Here is a 21,309-nt window from a genome sequence, read left to right as displayed (position 1 = left end):
CTTTTTACATCTTCGTCTGTGTCACCTCACTCCACTTCTGCCAACATAACTTACTTGTTTAGTTCATTTTGTCCTGCCACAAGGAGTGTTCAGGAAAAAGCCATTCCTGAAATATAATTCCTCTCTCCAGACTCTCCAACAGTATAAACTCCTTGCTGATTCTAAATGAAGATGTCTGAAAATAAAACCATACCCTTGACTTCATACAAATGAAATATGGACCTACTATTTAGAGTTCACAGTCAAGTTGCTGACACTAAGCCATCAATTGGATGAGTGAGCTAATTGTGTGTGTGTGTGTGTGTGTGTGTGTGTGTGTGTGTGTGAAGTAAAAAGGAAGAAGGTGTGGTGGAAAGGAAAGTGCCCAGTAAGGCAGGAGATCCACTTTGGAGTTCTCAACTTAGTTCTGTCACCACTTAACTGCAGATATGTTACTAGGCTGCTCTACGCCTCAGTTTACTTTTGTGTTAAAGGCAGAGGATAATGAATCCCACGCATTCTTCTCCATCAGAGAAAACAACTTTATAGAGCATCCATTCAATATGTTTTTGAAAATAGAAGGATTTGGACTTTTTTAAAACCATGGCTAATTCACCTAAGCACATTCCTTGAAAGTTTATCAACAGATGGGTCTCAATGAAAGAGAAATTACAATGACAGCAAGGGCAAGAGGGGAAAAGCACCCTGAACTTCACTCAAGCAGAATGGCTGATCCAGTGTCCAGTAGCAGTAACAGCACAAAACTGTCCCAAGGCCACGTGTTTGACATCCAGATATTCATGTGCTTGAAGCAATAAGGTAATGTGGACACCTGGGTGGGTTGGTCACTTTGGATCTTCGGTTTGGTGGCAACACTGCCAATACTCTCTTCACCAAAAGGGAGTTACTACAAAATCAGTCTGCCACTGAAGCTTCCACTAGACGCTCACCACTCTTTACGTCTTCTAAGACACAAAACAGTTCGACACAGATGGCTGTGTCTCTTTTCTTCATTTTATGACTGATACTGTCCAGAGGTACTGGAACACTCAGTTTTTAAAGGAAGAGGGAATGCGTATTGTTACTTTTACATCCTTTGCTAACGTCAAGAAACCAAGCCACATATTTTTTAATAATGAGAATCTGGATCAAGTTCAGTGTATAGTTCAAAAATGTATTCCAATTAAACTATTTAATAGAGTCTTGGCTTTTCCTCTAGCCCCATTTCACCACCATATATATCCAATAATTCCACACTCATTTCCCCCCATCAGCATAAAAAGGGACTCAGTGAATAAGAGTGACATTTTGGTCTGAAAGTTCAGTGTCTCTTAAACCATTGTTTCCCACATGTCAATAATAAGTCTTCAGATCAATAAATTTTCAATAGAAGCACCATGAAACCTGCTATGCTGTACACCTTAGCGACGCAGGCTCCCCTGCAGCTTCCCCATGCATGCACCTGCCCAGTGGGTCCACATGCTGGTGAAATGCAGGTAGCCATCCACAACTATCACTCCACATCTGTATCCACGCACATTTCAGGTGGCTGTGCTCCAAGATGTAATCAGATAGTGACCCTGCCTACCTGAGCCACAGTGCCACCAAGTGACCTCATTCATTGTTCATTAAGTACTTCCTGGGTTCCGGGCCCTGGAGTAGATTTTGGGGACACAGCAGTGAACACAATGTCGCCACCAATGCTTGCTCTCTGGAACTGGCAATATCCCTGCCCACCGTCTCGTACCAGCCTCTGTGATACAAACTCCTGCTTAGCTAGAGCTTGGAAAGTCACCACATAAAGCAAAGGCAGATGAGCAAGAAGCCACCTCAGAAATAAATAGGGTCAAGTAAGTGTCTTTGCATGACACGTTTTCATTTATAAAGCATGTTTATATATTAAATATATTAAATGCATTTACAAATGCATATATGGGGGCTTCCCTGGTGGCGCAGTGGTTGAGAGTCCGCCTGCCGATGCAGGGGACACAGGTTCGTGTCCCGGTCCGGGAGGATCCCACATGCCGCGGAGCAGCTGGGCCCGTGAGCCATGGCCGCTGAGCCTGAGCGTCCGGAGCCTGAGCTCCGCAGCGGGAGAGGCCACAACAGTGAGAGGCCCGCGTACCGCAAAAAACAATAATAATAATAAATGCATATATTAAATAAAGCATGTTATATATTAAATTCTTCAAAAAAAAGAATCATCCCTCTTTGGGGTGAGGAAATGGACTCAAGAGTAGAAGTAACTCGCCAAGGGTACATAGAGGGTTAGTGGCCATCAAAGACGAAGGCCCAGATTTCCTGACTTCCATAAACCTCTGCCCTCTTAAGGGCCACGAGGGCATCAAAGCCACAGTGACACCCTGAATACATATGGACCCTGCTTCTATGACAGCATTATGAGGAGCAAGTCGCTTCATACGAAGGGCTTCCATTTCTCCTCCACTTATTAAAAAAAGAGATGGAAATTCTGGATCACTTGCCTCCCCGGATCCCTGTGAAGATGTATGGTCTAATCATGTTTTGAATAATTATTCATCAGAACAGCAATAGTTCCTGTCCCTGGTGCATTTTCTTCTCAGTTACATAAGGGGAATGAAGACAGTGATGATGTTGATGATGACAATGACAGTCAGCATGTACTGAGGGCTTACTATGTTTTTAAATGCATTATCTCATTTAATCCTCACAAGAATTTTATTATATCCTCCCACTATACAGATGAGAAAACTGAATGTCAGAAAGGATGAGGGACTTGGCCAAGGTCACCAAGCTAGGCCAGAACAGTGATAAGAGCCTAACCCAAGTTGCCTCACTCCAGAGCCGCTGCTTTTAATCACCATCTCCATCTTAAAACCCTGAGGGAGTTCAGTAATTTAGGTTACAAAACCTAATTTAGTGTGCAAACTGCTAGAACTTCCCTGAGAAGGGAATATACTATAATGTGTTATCAAGTCCCAGAAGGGGCTCCTACATCACAAAGCCCCAAATTCAAAAACTAGGACTCTATTAATGGCAATCATTTGACAGAACAGAAGGAGCTCCATCTGTAATTTTGATCCCTGTCACTTTGGGGCAAGAGGAGGGTGGAGAGGAAAACTCACAAAGTGTCTGACATTTTGGGAAGCTTTCACCTGGGTACCCAGGTGTATGGGTGCTGCGCCTTGGGAGAGCCAGTGGTTAGACTGAGAAAGGGAGTTGAAATCCGCCCATGAGCCATCTGTACACACGGCCACAGGCTTCCCAACCTGAGCTGCGAGAGAAGGGAGATTAGAAACTGGATGAAAAGCACAAAGCGATGGAAGGAAAAAGTCCACCTCGCCCATGCCCTTGAGATGGGTGTGGCTCCACGTCAGCAAAAAAGGAGAGAGCACAAGTTACAAGATTCAGAGGGGCTTGCGGCAGCTCCCTCCCCACTGTCAGACCTGAGCGACTTATCCCCATTGTCGGGAGCTAAGTTGTTTCTCATCTACAAACTAGAATAAGAAAACCGATGAGGCTGCCATGAGTAATAAATGAAATTATTATGAAGATCTCCAAATCCCAAGGGCTACATGAACGCTTAGTGATAGAAATAATCATTTCACCACCATTACGTAACCTTGCTTTTGGGAAGGGAGAGAGAATTTGGGGTGCCAGGTGAAACACTGCCTCTGAAACCTGCTTATTTGCACAACTGGTGATGCCTTGGTTATTTACGGAGCTACCTAGTTCTCTTCATTCCAGGAGAGTCGGTGTAACTCGTGGCTTGGCTTGGGGCCAGATGTGCTATATTCAGTTCGGCTCCCATTCCCTCCCCAGCGCTGCCTCTAAGCAGAGGCCTTGCCCAGGGCTTTACCTTGCTGCTTCTGCATGGTGGTGAAATCTTCAAAGGTGAGCGTGCGCACAGGGGGTCTCCAGAATGCATAAGTCTCCATGATGGCTTCCAGTCCGGTTCTACACAGAGAAAAGCCAGCAAAGGAAGTTGTAAATAATCCCAAGAAATGCATGGACTTTTAAAAAAAAAATCCTTAAGTGGTTTGTCTGAGAAGCGGTATATGCATAGGCACTGAGAGATACCACCACCAGGGTAAATTAGTCTGGAAGAGCACAGGTACAGATGCCGCTGGATTGCAAGAAAAAGAAGAAATTAACCCAATTCAGATTATCTGCAAGCAAGTCAGAGCTATGATGGAATTTCACTTCAACCTTTCTTCAGAGAAGGTTTGGTCTGCTTGAAAAAAAAAGTTAAGTGTGTTAAAGGTCAAGGTCACTGGTAGCATGAATAGAGCTGAGTAGAGAGTAGCACTGACCATTTCTCTAGCACAGGATGATGTGATCATCATTACCACAACACACTGACACAGCCTGTCCCGGAGTCAACTCCACCACCGGGTATGTGGAGTCCATGAAACTGTCATATTGCTGCGCCTTGAAAGGCTTCTTAAATCCTCTTAAACAGAGACAAGCACCGTAATAGAAATAGGAGAGGTAAGCACTCAAATATACTTGAGTTTCTGCTGCAACAAGAAATACCTACCTGAGGGCACAAAGAGGGTTTGGTCCCAGAAACTAGACCTCAAACAAAAAGACCAATACATTTCTGTAAATGTTTATCTGTATTTCGTAATATAATAACCAAACTGGTCTTTGAGAGTCATGTACTTGGGACTTTAGGAAACATCCCGTATTTTACCCATGTATTACTTTAAGGCTTCTGTTTCATTGACACTAGAAATCCCATTAATTGAACTATGTGCACACTGCCTAATTTATCCTTCAATAAATTCTCTCTATCATATATATGTATATATATATATGAGATGTTGACGAACAGTGTTTTAACATAATTATCCAGGCTATCTGGATTATCTTAGACATATTCTTGCTGATACTCGGTATCCTCAAAACAGAATATTGGCTGGTGCCTTGTTTGAAGCTTTGAACACAGCTTCTGATTATTGCCTCCTCTTTAAAACTAACTGCTTCACTTCTAGCTAAGTGGAAAGAGGGGAAGTTAGGGTGGAGGAAGGTAGGAGAAGGAGGGTGGAGAAGAGTAGGTGGCATAAGTCCTTTCACTGTAAAGTTGCTGGAAAGTAACATGGTGTCCCTTCCTGGAAAAGACAAGCTTTCCCTCTTGAGATGAAACTTATGCTGCCTGTTCTTCTCCCTAGGTAATACATTTCCAGCATTCTCCTCAGTCTGGCACAGCAAGAATAAAGTGAGAAGCTTTACTTTAAGTGAGAACAAATAGCCCTTCCTTATAAATGACTATAAGGTCCCCTGAGGTTCTTCTGTGATGAGCTGCTGATACACTGATTGGCTCTTTGTGTTGGAAAATTTCCTCTCTGAACTGGCCTTACTTGCACAGTTAACTTTCTAAAGTCTCCCCTGGAATCTTGGAGGCTTTAAATACACCAATGTTGGCAAATTAAACTCTGTATTTTTAGAAGAGGTTGAGAGGAGAGGGTGTTGCATGGTGTTTATTAGCTGTTAATCTGTTAAAAGTAGGAATAGAAGACATTTCCACATAGTCACCCTGCATTAACGCTGAATGCAGTACATGAAACTACTTGTGGGAAGAAAGAGTCCAGGCAATTAGGGAGCTCAGAATAATAAGGGGATAGGCAGATAAAGCCATGCTGAGCCTTGATGGATATAAAAAATAGATAGGCCAGGCTTAGATCTTACTGCCCTGTTTTGGAATGTTGGGGGCTCACCAGAACATCTTAGGATTCCCTTTAATGGCACGGGAGGCTCACTGCAAATGGCAAGGTCTCTATTGTTCCACCTCCTATTCCATTCTTTCCAGCAACATGTACCAGTGATGAGGACAAAATATTAGCTCAAGGACAAAGAACAGTCCTTTCTCATTTCATAATAAAGTGATAGAAGACTGTGAGGTAGCTATAATACACCGATATACTTCCAATGTTATATTTATTAAGGGAATAAAAAATCAATGTTGATTTTATTTTCATAACAGGCAAAAAGACTATGGCAAAGGTATTAATAATTTTATTTAAGTAGTCAACGCTGTATAGGATAGCGACCGTTTATCCAAATCTAATGATACCATCTTAGATGGAGAGTTATCCAGCCTCTGTTTGAGTATTTCCCAAGGAAAATATTTTGTTTGGGGACAGATCTGTTAGAAAGTTTTCTTTGACCTTGTGCTGAAGTATCTGAGGTCTATTTCCCTCTGGTTCCATTACCAATGGGTAAATGGTAAGAGTGCCAAACACTTTCCACATCCTCATCAGGAAGACCTTCCTTAACTGTTAAGAACACAATGTGTGACACACCACATATGGACACACCCATGGTCCATCCAGTCCAGGTGTCTTCACAAGAAGGGTCTTTTTGGTGACGAAGTTGGGTGAGGGAGATGACTACCAAAATCTAATGGCTAAGTCCACACATTCCTTACCACACTTTACTAATCTGTTGTGGATCTATCTCTCATAGATTCATCCTGGACCTTACTGAATCTATTTATATATTCAGGGTGGATCTCTTTTTTAGGAAATTAATCCTATTTGTTTACTATATGCCACATCTTATTTGTCCTCAAACTCCATTAAGCTTCCTTGGATAGATCTAATTGTTCAGTAGTACTAATTCTATTTATCAGGATTTGGTGGAGTGCCACAGCAAGACAAGTATTAGCTAATTCACTCTCCACCAGGTTTTCCACCTCCCAGTACTTAGCACAATGCCTATTACCTGACAAGGCTTCAATTGATAGGCATTAAATTAATAAATAAAGGAATTATTTGTATTACTATTTTTATTTATTTAATATTTATTACTATTTTTATTACTGAGTCACAATTTCCTGAACTTTAACCAGCAATCATTTTTTCTAAGCCTAAATCTTAGGAAAACAACTTGATATCAAATCAAGAATCTGAAGACAGAGAGAGTCCTCTAAAACTGGTGACTTGGGAATTGCTTCTACGTATAGCTGTTTGTGCCTTTCTTGACTCAGGTCCCAGAGAGGTTTCAGTTTTCCTTTGGTTTCTTCTTTTCTGGTCATGGAATTTCTGACCTTCAACAGAGTCTGAGTTCCCTAGCAGAGGACAATCATTTATACTCTCATCTTCTCTTATAAGAATCCTTGCCAACCACCTGTTGACATCTTCAGCCACTTGGATGTCTATTCAAAGTTTATACTGAGCAACACGTTGTTTACTTATTCATCATCATTGTATCCCAGTTTTATAAAACTTTATCTCAAGGTTCTTAAAAGTGAATTCATTGTCTAACAGATAAAAAAAAGTGGTGTTAGGTAACCACATGTCATTAACATATTCCACATGGTGGGCCTCTCCGGGTCTGCTGAACACCAGAGACCTGATGTCATCTCTTAAGTTTCCAATCAAAGATGATCAAATTGGCAAGTGTCCCCCTCTTGCTTACTTTTCCCTGTTTGCTCCAGTGACAACAGAGACCATATCCAAACCCCCTTTGTTAAGTCATTTGGCTGTAATCACCTCTCTGATTTCCAGGTCTCTTCTCTTTAGACTTTTCAGTCTGCTCACTGGCCAAACCAACAGAATGTACTGAAGAGGAGAGAGAAAAGGAAGGAGAGGAAGCAAGCCAAAGAGGTCTTTTGCAAATTGATGATGCCTCGAGATCAACTGATTTGGAAAAATAGCCAAAGTGCAAAGAAATATTCTTCCAACCTTCTCATTCAAAAAAAAAAAAAAAAAGCTGGGACCATCCTTTTGAAGTTCAGCAAACATACGATAATTATAACAGTTACAACTACATTCATGAAGCTGTTAGGTAACACACCAATGCATAGTTTCTGCTTTTTATTTCTCTTGAGATAGAAAATTATTTGCTATGTTTCTTTCATTTATTTTCTTTGTAATTCTGACATCTGACTCTCTTTGCTGGTGATACCGTTAACAACAGGAACCTACGCTAGGGATTGATAAGATCACTGGTTATCTCTCAATAGAAGACAGTCAAGGACTAAAGGAAGTCTACTGAGATGGGGTCTTGAAGTCAAAAAGGGGTTATCCAATCAGGAAAACAATTATGTGCTAGGTTCAAGAGATATAAAGGCAAAAAAGACACAGGGTGTTTACGCTTAAGGAGAATCCTGCTCAACAAAAAGATAACAACATGTAAATGACTAATTTCTGAACTGTGTGATAGATGCTACACTGGAGATGTGTAGACAATGCCATGAGGCACTGAGCAAGATGTACTGAATATACCTGGAAAACTCAAGGGGGATTCCATAAAAGGCCAGTTGTTTAAGGTTAATGTTACAGGGCACTCAGCAGTTTTCCACACAGACAAGAGGCAGAAAGAGCTTTCTTAGGAGTTAATAGTATATGCAAAGACGTGGAGGTATGGAAGAGAAGCCATGTTCTAGGAACTGAAAATAGTTCAGGGTGACTGGAGCTCCAGGTGTGAGATGGGGGCCGGGGGTGGGGGGAGGCAGGCGGACACCATGGGTATTTATTCCATGTGAGGCACTTGGATTTTATCCCATGGGCGATACTATGCCCCTGAACTCCTTTTCTTTCTCCTCCTGTTCCAACATTTGAAAAGACACAAAACCAGAATATACTGTTCTTTCAAATCTAATCACCATGTGTCAACTTTCTAATCCTTTTCCTTAGACTGTCGTTGGTCCACTGAGGTTAGGTCAAACCTTCCACACATCCCTCTCCTTCACTGGATCTGGAATTCGCTCCTATCTTTAGATTCCTCAGGGTTTTTATTGTCCAGAGATATTCTTAAAGACCTCCCAGTGGAGGTCTGCAAACTGGCAAAAGAGCCATCAATTCAAAACTTGGCTTTAGATGTACAATAAATATATCTACCTGATGAACTGGATGTCACTATGTGCTTTACAATGGTTTGGACGAACACGTGTCCAATGGACAGATGACTGGAGTTGAGTTAAAATTGTTCCCTGCCCAGTGATTCCCAACTTGGGAACCCTGTCCCCACTTGGAGTCTGAATAGGTAGCGATGGTGGTCCATAAGGAGTTTTCGCTGCCTCAAGAAGTACGATAAAAATCCTTGATAACACAAAGCAGGCTGCCTAAAACATTAAGTTTCTTTGCATTTGACTGGCATGGTCTCACTTTAACTCAGTAATACTAAATCACACAAGGGGCAGATTAGCATAGTGGTTAAGAGCACAAGGTCAGGAGCCAGACTGCCTGGGTTCCAACTGCAACCCTGCCGCTTACTAGTGCAGTGTTGCCTAGTTGTATAACCCTTTCACGCCTAAAGTCTCCCTACCTGTAAAATGGGGATAATGATATTATCCCCTCCTAATTGTAACTTAATAAATACATATTGATTAAAGACAAAATATTTCAAAGCAAGAGAGAAAATACAATGAAAGCGTGAGGACCATTGGTCTAACTCAAGTAAAAGAAATCCCGCCATCTGCTCAGATTGTGATCTGTAACACGAGAAAACACTTTTCCTTCACTGGGATTCAAAGCTGTGTCAGCCCCCTGGCTCTGGATTGAATGTGGAAGGACCTCTACGTTACCTAATTTCATTTCTCATTCTCTCCTCTAAAAACAAAAAAACGTGTCCCTCAAGCCTCTTTAGGCCTCATTATCTTGCAGATATTTCAGATTCCAATATGTTAGCCATTAAACAGACGTCTATCTGTTAGATGACACCATCCCTGGGCAAGAGCCATAGATAATAAAACAACTGCCAACTTTCTCTGGCAAACCCACATGGCCAAGAGGACAATGGTGGAAAAGATTCATGACAGAGGAGGGAGAACAAATAACAAGGCAGAGAAAAATGTTAAATACTGGTTGAAAGACCGTAAGCCAGGGGACATGAAAAACAACTAATGCCTGGATGAATAGGAGGAGTCTGGCAGGATGCTGCTGCCGGAGTCCAGTATGGAGCCAGCTACCTTGAACTGCAGATGCAGCAAGGCCTGCAGGGGAGTCCAGCACTGATTACTTCCATAGATCTGCCGAATAGCACCCATGCCAGGGATAACAAGAGTATACACAGTCTACAGGGGCTAGTGAGACTGCCAGGAATGAGCAGGATGAGATTGGCTGGAAAAATACAGCCAATGGCTCTAGGGAGAACAAATGAAAATAGAGAAATTGAAAGTGAGAGAGATAGTTGGAAAGTTGTGCTGGTTGAAGGAAAGCGAGTGGTCAGCTCCTTGGCTCTAAGCTTGCCTTCGGGAGTGACAGGGAAATGGAGGTGGACAAGGGCAAGCTATGCCTATCAGAGGAGTGAGACCTCATTCTCTGGATGTTGTCACTGGCTGGCTTTGCAAATTCTAAGAGCTAATACCTCACTGTACTCAGTTTTACCGTCAGTAAATGGGAAACGCTTTACCGATACCAATCAACTCAGAGGTAAAAATAGAAAACTTGGACCACAGATACTAAATGAAATGATTCTTACTATTATTTGTATACATATGATTTGATGCCTAGAAATAAATTTACAAGGTTGAACTATATGAAATTGCTAATATCTTACTGTTTTTGACCTACAACTAAGGAAATTTTGTATGTTCAGCTTAATAGCTAGATAAGGGTGTAGACAAGATTTGAGACACTTAGTTATACTAGAGAAATCTACCAACAGATTGATACTAGAGACCCACCCTGTACCTTGACTCCCAGAGAAAAGCTGTTTCTTTTGGATCTAAGCAAGGATGATCTGGCCCTGGGGCTAATCTTTTTTCCTCTTCCCTCCTGTTAACTTTCAGCACTCTAATTCCTCATCTCACAGTCCTCTTTCTGTCTGCATACTTGTCTTTGTGGGGTGTTGTGAGGAGGGGCTGGACCTTGACAGGAGTTCCCATCGTGCCAAGGAGGTGGCTCTTCACTCTGTGAACATGGCCTTGGGACAGCAGCTGCTTAAGAGGAGGCATCACAAACAAATCTTTACTCCCAAATACTTTCCCCACAACCAGTAGAGAGTCCTTCCTTTGGGTTAAGTCTTAGCCTCGTTAAGCATCCTCTTCCAGCAAGTAAATACATCCATTCCTGTGAGGCACCGAATGGCTCCATTTTTAGGTCACCATCCCCCGACACATGTAAGGGACACTAGGCACTGGAAAGACTGTCACCAGCCACATTCCCAGCAAACAGCAGTGCTTGCTGGAAACACTCTGAGAATTAGCTCAGACTCAGTGCCTCCTACACTTCAAGCTGCAGGCCCTATTGTTTTTTTAGTGAGGGGCAACCTATTAAAACTACTTTCCCATGTAAACCAACCTCCCCATAATACAGGGCCTGCCACTGGCCCTTTCTGACAGTCCCTGCCTTGAGGAACTTGAGTGTCCTTGTTCAAGCCTCCAGGGGAGAACTCCACAGAGACAAAGACACCCTCCAAAAAAGCTGTAGCAACTCCCTGGACTACAGAAGGGCCACTCCAAGGGGGAACTGTCATGCAGCCATAGCAGTGGCTCCTGGAGCACCAGGCCAGTAAGGAGCATCTGGAGGAAACCATGTCACCTGGGACAATCCCCCTTGCAGTTGTTCTAGATACTATGGAAGCTGGAAGTACAGGTAAATCCCAAGGTCAAGACAGGATGAAGGTTGCTGACAGAGGAGAACCCAGGGTCACAGAGTCCACGGCACCTCTAAAACAAGTTCATAGAACCTTCACTCCACTTGACAGGTCATAACTTTAATCCTCCCCTCTTTATGTATGTGTTTGCTTCGGAGGAAGTCGCTGGGAATTATATAAAAGTTCCCAAGCTTACTCGGGCTTTCGGTAAAATCTCGGCAGCCGCTCCTCACAGGGACAAAGTTTTCACTTTAGATGTGGGCTGAGACCCACAGAGTCTTTCCTTATGCTCATCTGTCTATCCCCTTTCAAGTGCAAGGTCTCTGCAGCGGCAATTCTCCCTCTAGCTGAGCACAGTGGGCTCCCCAGGCACGTGGACAGATAGACATCCCGAGGCTGCTTCTCAACCGTGAGACTCAGTGCAGAGACGACTGCTTCTCTTCAGCCTCATGCCCTTCGTCTTCTCTTTGTAAAGAACTGAACCATTGGGGTGGCCATCACCAAAGATGTCATTTGACCTCTCAGTTTGCTACTGAGTGACCTTTCTCAACCAAACCTCACTCTGCTTGGGCTCATCCTCTGCGAGCCCTTCTTTCCTGAGGCTCATGCCTCTGGAACTTGCTGGGTGTCTTCCTTCTCCAGGGAGCCAGGCAGCACAGACATGCACCCACTGTGCAGAGCCAGCTCAGATGGCCTGAAGGGTGTGCATGTCTAATCTACAGTTAAGCTAAATCAGTGTCTTCCAGCAGCAGTCCGTCTCAGATTTGAATCAAAATTGCCCTTAATCTTTCAAACAAAGACTATTTATAGATTCACTCTTTCTTCCTTTCTCGGTTAGTATCTAAAACTAGCTCCCCACTCTTTCTCTACCTGACTCACCCTTAGTTGGGGTAAGGCTTTCTCACTCCCGAGGTCCTGGTTTTTAACTTCTCTGCCACTCGTCAACTCTGTTCAATGTTTTGTAACTAAATGTATGATTATTATTTTACTTTATATACCTGGCACTACAGGAAAAGAAATCTAAGAACAGGAAGCTGAAAAAGGTAGAGTTCTTTCTTCAAAGGTCTTCATTCTAGCAGGGGCCAGACAGAACCCAGGAACACAGAGCACATGACAAAACTTATTGTCAGGCCGAGGGAATCTATTTTCCCCCAGGAACAAGAAGGTGTTACTGTCTCCTCCTTATAGGAGGAATCTCCCACAGGTAATGCTGGATATCGCACCATGGGGCTAGGCCTGTTAAAGGTAAATATATATTGACCCTTTCACCCAAAACTATATTTGGGCCACATAATTTCTGAGAAGTCTAGAAGGAAGAACAATTTAGACATAAACAATTTCCCTCCCATTACAGAGACAATGCCTGGAAGCAAAATCTGTCAGTGTTTCCACTCCAAAAGAACCATATGTCTACTACTCTTCTCCATAACATGAACATACACACACACACACACACACACACACACACACACACACACACTTTGGTGGAGACTTCTAATGAGGGACACAATTACATGGGAATGAAAAGTAGCAGCTCCGTAAGTAAAGGCTGAAGGGTGGTGACCTTCTCACACTGCAGCGTGAGAATGACATTTCTTAAAGAATCAGGAGGAACTATGATGGGCTCCAATGACGGTGATAATCACAGAGCTGACACAGTGAACTCACTAGGACTCCTGTTGGGGTTCTGCATGGCCCAATGGATATCATCCCTTGTCCTCATTTGAACTCAGAATAAATTTCCAAGAAAGACCTAGGAGACTGATGTAGTAGAGACCAAAATACCAGTTTTATTATTGATAAAAAGTGTCTGGAGACTATAACATAGGTGTGAAGGCTGAAGGAGTGAGCTAGAACTCCCTGAAATAAACTGACTTCCCAGAGCTGCAGGCCTCCTCTGCTGGGCTTACCACACAGTGGGAAGAGCCCAGATGGTACACTTTCTGCAGACAAGCGGGTCCTAAAGAGTTCCAGACTCAGCAGTCACATCAGTCACCTTGGTTCCCACTGAGGGGAAGGAGAAAGTGATGGGGCTAGAAGCCAGGAATACTTCTCATGGATATCTCTTTTCATTCAAATAAGAATGGGGACTAAGTGTCCTGGCCACAGCTGCCTCAAGTTCTTCTGGACGCTCAGAGAGCACTGTTGTGAACCCAGCCAGCTTCTGATTGCACTGCAGTGAGAGGCGTGCAGGATGAGAGAGACTCATGAGAGGCATTTCAAGAGAGTGCCGTGGGCGGCTGTGTCCTCCCCAGCTTTCCTCTCACACTCCCTTCTGGAGCCTCAGGATCGCACTGGCATGGATTGAGATCGACAAACCTGAACGTGTTTTGGTTTGAGGTTTGGCAATTTCTGTAACTCCAAAGTATTCCACAAATGTTTTGTGTTCTACAAAACCAAAAAATATTGGCCAAGCACTTTCCCCCCTAATTTTTAAGCTCATGTGTTTTTCAAGGAAATGTAATCCGTATGTTTGGGGTACATTTCTATGCAACTCATCAAACCATGCTCGTCTGTACGAGTCATTTGATGTCTAAAATGCATGGGGAAAATCACAGATTGATGAGAAGCACTGTGTTAGCACAAGCAGGGCCAGCGATGGGGCACTGGTGGGCACTGCTGGGAAGGTGGTGAACTAACTGGATTCTGGTTTTGGCACAGGCCACCTCTTCCCAAAGATTTATAAATAATCCCCTATATCCTCAGCCATCAATTTTCGCATCTGCAAAATGGCATTAATAATTCTTGCCCTCATCCTTCAGGCAGCTAGTGAGAGTTAAAGTGTGATTATCAGGTAATTTTGAGCTTTTTAAAGAGAAAATATAAGGGCTTCAATACTTGTCCCAACAAGTTGATTTTAGTCTAGCTTCCCAGAGTGCTGGAGGATGAAATGGCTTCTACCTTCCCTAATTCATCCTTGTCCCTTCATGACACAGGTGACTTCAGTCTCCTCATATCACAGTTTCACCTGCTAGGGACGTTCAGCCTGACTTCCTGTCCTTGACTATGGAACCCTTTTTTGGGATTTAGGAAGTAAATGACACAGTCATGGGGAAGAGTCTACACACACAGAGAATATAGGTTGATTTACGTGGAAAAGAGAAGGTTCTGGCTACTTGAGTAGGATCTTTAAGTGGATGAAGGGGGGTTAGAGAAAGAGCTCTATTCTCGGTATCTGTTGAAGATAAAATAAGTCAAGTTTAAACTGTTAGCATGATAAAGCACAAAGTGCACAGACTTTGACATCAGATGGACTTGGGTTTTCATCCCTTCTTCAATTTACTGTGTGACACTAGGAAAGCTGCTTAAACTCTCGGAGCCTGTTTCCTCATTTGTAAAATACAGGTTGCTTTAAAGATCAGAAAGAATGTAAGTAAAAGGTCTGGAACACAGTAAGTGTTCAATCACAAATAACTTCTATAATTACTGATATTACTTAAAACAGCCTGCAGATTTAATAGGACATAATGAAGAATTTCCATGCGATCAGAAATAAATAAATAAGGCACTGACATGGGCTAATGAAGATGCATAGTTTTGCTTTCCTGGAGTTCTTACAAAGAAGAGCAGCCCACCAGGCAGGACAGGCAAGTAACTGTCTGTCCTGAGCAGTAAGATATTCACCAGCCTTAAGGCAGACACAGGCCAGGGCCAAATGATGTGTCAAGGTCCTTTCTAGCCCAGTGAGAGGACAGAAGAACCTTGGGACTTTAACTGAGCTGTCATCACAATTTCCTAACCAGAGACAAATGCTTCAAGACACAAGGTCTTAATCTCAAGATTAAAGCGTGGCTCCAATTCCCAGCGCAAGCTCTAATACTGGTCAATACAGCCACTCTATTCCAATTTTCTGTTCTAAGTCATGCCTCTGAAAAACAAGGAATCCAATGGGATGACAAAGCAAAGAAAAAAGAGACAAAAAGAAAGCAGTCTTTGGAGTGCCAAGAATAAAATAAACAAATACTAAATGCCACTGGAGATGCAGAAGGAAAGAAAAAGAAAGTAGTTGGATAACTAAAGTCAGTAGGGTTGGTCTCTGGAGACAGATGGTGATGTCTAGAGTGGAAATTCTTAACTTTTGGTCATAGACATTTTTGAAAATTTGAAGAAAGCTGTAAACCTCTCCCCAGAAAAATGCACACGGCTCATCCACACACACGTTTCCTTTCAATATCTGGGAACTCACAGAACTCCTGAAATGCATGCGTGGACCCCAAGCTAAAGATCTTAAACACCCTAGAGGCTTCTTTATGAAAGGCCAGCTTCTATTTGAGCTCCTTATCACTAACAAGTTCCTCAATAAGCCCAGAAGGCAGAGCCCTGAAAAGGAGGCAACAGGAAATGGCTCACAGGCATGTTTTGTGACCTGGACATGGAATAGAAACTAATTGGGAGGAAGAGGACTGTCTATCTGAAATGGAAGGAATAAGTATTGGCTTCTTCATTGGCTAAATTTTGAAAACAAAGGCCTCTTATTTTAAACAAAGAGTCATTAACTGGAAAGCATTCAGCCTGGAGTCCATATGCCTGAGGCTATACAACTAACCAGTTGCTTGACCTAGAAAATATTACTCAATTTTGTCATCTTCAAACCAGAAGTTCAAGTGAATTTTACTTAATAGATGTGACCTTAACAAATTCTGAGGAAAATAAAATTTTAAAGAAATCTAAGTGTATTTTAAATATGATAAAAGTTTCATAAAAAGTGCTTTCATATTCATTTTGTAAAGAAAATGATCACTACACACATCTGATTTTTAGCATAAACTAGGTTCTAATATAATGTGCTACACAGTTCACGAGGTGATTCTAAATATAATTTTAGATAGTTTATCTGAAAACTCTTGAAGAGAAAATAGCAAAGATAAATCCTGACAAACTGTGTCATTCAGATGTAAAAAAAAAAGGCCCCCAAATTAGGAAAATGTCTGAACATTAAAGTAAATAGTTATTGCAAGGTCTACACACTTATAGGACACATGTGTCATATTTGCTGTTTCAGTATAGTTCATATGAAATGAAATTTTCTGATTGAATAATCTTCGATGTATCTGCTTTCCCTGCCAATTTCAGCTCTCTCCTAACTCTCTGTGAATAACAGATTTTAATTTTATATACGAAGAATGAGACAGGAAGGAGTTAGACAGAAGCAGAGTTAGCCAGAAAAATACCACAGGCCCTAAGGCTCTTTACAACAGGCACAAATAGTCCTACAAATGTCACCAATTCCTAAGAGTTCCACAGTATAACAACCTAATCATAATGATGATGCTGGGTCATCAAGAAAGAGTGTTCTATAAACTCTCTTTACTAAAGCAGAAAACATCTAGTAGAGTTTGGAAATATTTCCTAGGAGAAAAATGGTCAATTTTTAAACGAAGTTTTAGCTCTTATAGGGAATACTTTTCTGAAAAATTTTATTTGTCCACAATTCCTTTTTTCCTGATAATGAAAAATAAAGGAGATATTACTATAGTTGCTGTAGCCACCTATAGACACTTATCAGAAAAAGTTGCAATCTTTTAATGACAATAAATCACTGTCAAATTTGTTTTAAGTGACTAAATTACCAAGTATGATGCAGGGAGAAAAACACCATGAAGGATTCAATTGATGATTTACAGTGTGTTAACAAAGAATTTGGAGAGTTCAACCTTTGGGGGGCAGCTTTTTGATTCTTGGATCAACTACCCATTTCTCTTTGCCTGCGGCAGCACAGTTGCCTAGCTTGCAAATGTTCTCCAAAAAACCAGAGCCAGAAGCCACCAATGGGGCTTGGAAAGAAAGAATGTCATATAGAAAAGAAAGGTCAGTGAGTCTCTTGCCCAGTTTGCTCACCTGTTTCTTCCAGAATCTCTGAATCCTTTAGCAAAAGGGTTTCTGTCAATTTTTAATCTGGTGATCTGGAAACAAACAAAAAAAGCATGAATTGTATTTATATTAACTGACTTCTTTTTTGGTTGCTCCTAGAACGTTAATAAAAATCACTCTGTTAACAACAGCTGTTGTTTTTATTTCGTTTCCTCTTAGTGTGAGATTTAGATTGAAGTTGATACAGGACTTGGTCCTGGCACACAGACGTCTGACCCATCTGACCCACATCTCCCTAAAAACCAAGGTTTTCCCAGTATGCGACTCTGTAAGCTCTCTTCTGCTCACCATCCTTGCCCCAAAATGGTGATAAATCACTTGCCCAGACAAACAAAGGTATCAAAATGGAAAATTGGACAGTGGTCAGATCCATAGTGCCTGACACACAGGAGACAGTTGAAACATGCTTGTTGAATGAATGAGTAAATGAATGAGTGAGCAAGTGAGTGAAGAACGAATGAATGGGTTCAGTCAATCCAATCAGTGCAATCAGGTCACCAGACAACATGCCTCAGCCTGAAAGAACCAAATAGTTGACTGCATTTCCCATTTCACTTAAGTTGTGCCTTTCTTGCCGCTAGGGGTTGTTCATTTGATGACCTAAAATGGTCTTGTAAAAGACACAAAAAAGTAGCTGGACTTTTGTCAAGGTTGCATCCAAGGAAAAATCTACAAATGTGGGACGGGATGGGGCAGGACACAGTGCAACTCACCCAGTCTCCAAGTCCCACAAGCCAATCAGAAGAAACAAAGAAGCAGCTTCATAAGGCTAAGCAAATCCAGTGCAAACAGTTGTATGACCTGGGTTGGATGGGTCCTTAGTAGACATCTGGTTCGACCTCCACTCCGTGCAAGAGTCCCTCTCTATTGCATCCTATCTTAGTCCCCTCCCACTCTGCAACCGTATATATTACCCTCTCGCCTCCAGACTAGAATGGCCTGACCAACGAATTCCATCTGCGCTCTTGTGTTTCCGCCTTTAGCCTTTGTCATGGAAGGCATTTGGATACCTTCTGTCTGAACCTGATGTTAATGACTCGCTACATTCAAGCGACAGAGACTTAGAGGTGGGGGTTAAGGAGCTCAGGAAAGGAGGAAAGTCCCTCTCAATAGAAGGTAATTCTGAAAAGAAGGGGATCTCATTTTCAAGACCCTCTTCCCATTTCTGATCACTGTAGAATTTATCACTAGGATGGCCGAAGTTGTTTCTTGGGTTGCAAATCTTTCCTAGTCCCTCTTCTGTCTCACTTCGTCAGAGTGGAATTTCCTAAAGCCACATTCTAAAGGTCTTTAAAACGCAATGTGAGATTCTGACAGACTCTGACTTGAAAGTACCAAAGTTTTCTTTTCCCCCTAAACGTCCTTTGCCTCTAGAGTGGCACACTAATAATGTAGTACTCATAATGAAGCAAAAGCAATTTTACATCTATTTTATAGACCAGAGCAGGAGCCTGAAGTGTTGGCTTTCTGAAGTCTAGCGTCTGCCCTGTGAATATTGTATTGAGTTTAAAGATTGTCACTGCTTTTCTGTTGTTGACTTAAAATCAGTTCTTTCTTCCTCCATAATCCACAGCAATAAACCACACACCATATTTTCTTTTCAAGTTGGGGTTACAATGTTTTATTTTCTCCTTCAAGTTGGCTTATCCTGTCTGACTCATCTATGATAGGGGTTTCTGATATATGATTGTGCTGCTATGTTTTGGGGGCACAGACCCCTGTAAATATAACGACCTTCTATTTCACGGTCCTGGGAGAAATGGTTGAAAACCAGTTCCCCAGAGCTCCCTGTATCACAGGCCAAGGAGTCTGCATGGAGATTTAATAGACAAATGACACCAAATGTTAGGAAACACAACACCTCTCTACTTGTTTCAAAGCTTTTATTGTGGGATTTGGACCGCTTTATGAAGAGTGTGATCGTGCTACTCATTATTCATTTATTATCAAGTGCCTTTTGTGTGCAAAGCAATGTGACAGGTAGCACAGGTGACAGCGTGGCAGACAGTCAGTATACGGCTGTGTATCATCCCCCCCAAGAAATTTATAATTGAGGAGAAAAAAGAAGACATACATATTAATAATTACAATGTAAAACAGAAAGTGATAAGGTTTGAAATAAAGGGAAAGTGCCCCCAAGAGCTTAGAGGAAGCAGTAATTGCTCCGAGCTGAAAGGCTCTGGGGTTTCACTTTAGTGGAAGCACGTGAGCCACGCTGGGAAGGATGCATAGGATTTTCATGAAAACTGCAAAAAGGAGAGAAAGGAACAAGGGAAGCATTTCAGAAAAAAGGTCCTATGTAAGCCATAGAATTGAAGTGGGAAGGAATGAAGCATTTTTGAGAAACACTGAAGATTCCAATTTGACCAGAGCACAGGGTACAGGAAGAGAAGTAGTGAGAAAGAAAGCTGAGATGCTGGCCTGAGGCCACATCATGAAAAGCCTTTACTACCCTGCAGACATTTAGATACCTTATAGGTAGAAGAGAGTAATTCTAGCTATCCAAACCAAATTCTGATCCCAGTTAATACTTGTGCTGACAACTTTAGGTTGTATCTACAAATAGCAAGGGTAACAATGAGAGTATTTTGGAGGAATAAATCAATGTATTCACAACCTCAATAATCCTTAGTTTCTAATAGTCCCATGGTTTCCATATCAAGAAACTCCTGGTAGACTCAGTATAGAAAGGGATGCAAATGACAGCTTGCTGTCCTACAGGAGACAAGGATGTTGCATAAGGTGAATTCTCATCAGGTAGAAAAAGAAGTAAAAATCCTCCCCTTCCACTCCAGTGGAACATGAGAAGAGAGGAGAGAGACAGAAGAGAAGCAATCAGTTAGACTTACATGTGCCTTAGCTTTCTACTCAAACCAAAATCCAAGGGCGGTGGGGGAGACTCAGAGGAACACGGGCAGGGTCACCTCCATACACACAAGGGGGTGGCTGCACCAGTATAAGTGCTGTATGAAGAGGCCTGAGTTAGGATCCCCAAGCCTTCCATGGCCCTTCGGCAGTGGGTCAGGGACTCAGAGGTCCTCACATGCCATGACAGGGAAGGCAGGGTGACCCCGACACAGAGGTGCTACAGTCCAGACAGGAGTCAAACAGAGGCCCTGGATGAGAACTGAGGTGAGGCTGAGTCATTCAGGGAGGCCCAGGAGGTCCAACTGAGGCAAGAACACAAAAGCACAAGGTCAGCAGTCTCCTGCCAGTAAAACAAATCAACACAAGGAACCCCAGGACCAGCCCAGACCTGACCCCACCCCAGCAGAGGCCAGTGAGGCCCAGAGAACAGCACAGGGGTCCACAAGCAACCACAGTGAGGGCTCAGAAACCTCACCGCCTCCACCCCTGCCCATGCACCGTACATCTAGAGGCCGTCTGGAGGAGGAGGCGAGGCTCATTTGAATAGTTAATTTTCAACCCTCCCCTCAATTATATTTATCAACTAGGCTCAAATATGGCGGTCGATCTCCACCTCGTCACCTTAGACCAGGTCAGTGTCGTATTTTGACTAAACTACTCTAAATACTCTTCAAACTGATCTCCCTTCTTCCACTCTTTTCCCTGTCCAGTCTCTTCATTCAGCAACCAAAGCGATCTTGGTTAACGCACCATAGTTGGACGATGTCATTCCTTCAGTGCCTACCACTATGCTCAGAATTCAATCCAAACTCCTTGCCTGGCCTTGCGGGGCCAGCATGCCCTGACCCCTGCCTATCTCTCCATCCCCACCCACCCTCCCCTGACTCTGGTCCCCAGGCTCCAGGCAACCTGAGCTGCTCTCAGTGCTGGCATGTGCCAAGCTCTTTTCCTGCTCGGATTCCTCACGTGCACTCTACCTCCAGACTGAAATGCTCTCTTCTGTACTCTTCATATAGCTGACTCCTCATTCTAAGTCTGAATCTAAATGTTATCTCCTGAGAGGCATCT

The 21,309-nt window shown here is 42.6% G+C and overlaps 1 protein-coding gene across 1 annotated transcript in view; it reads right to left on the bottom strand.

Moving 5' to 3' along the window:
* TBX15 (T-box transcription factor 15) overlaps positions 1-21,309 on the bottom strand; it is a 105,539-nt gene that overhangs the window by 8,007 nt on the left and 76,223 nt on the right. The window contains exons 6-7 of the mRNA XM_004263252.3: positions 17,341-17,405; positions 3,818-3,915 (exon numbers count right to left, since the gene is read on the bottom strand). Coding sequence (XP_004263300.1) covers positions 3,818-3,915; positions 17,341-17,405 — 163 coding nt within the window. The remainder of the gene's footprint in view (positions 1-3,817; positions 3,916-17,340; positions 17,406-21,309) is intronic.

The sequence above is a fragment of the Orcinus orca genome, chromosome 1 (assembly GCF_937001465.1).
Source record: "Orcinus orca chromosome 1, mOrcOrc1.1, whole genome shotgun sequence".
Taxonomy (NCBI): Eukaryota; Metazoa; Chordata; class Mammalia; order Artiodactyla; family Delphinidae; genus Orcinus; species Orcinus orca.
The sequence above is the reverse complement of the archived record's forward strand: the minus strand, read 5'-3'. Positions and strand labels throughout refer to the sequence as shown.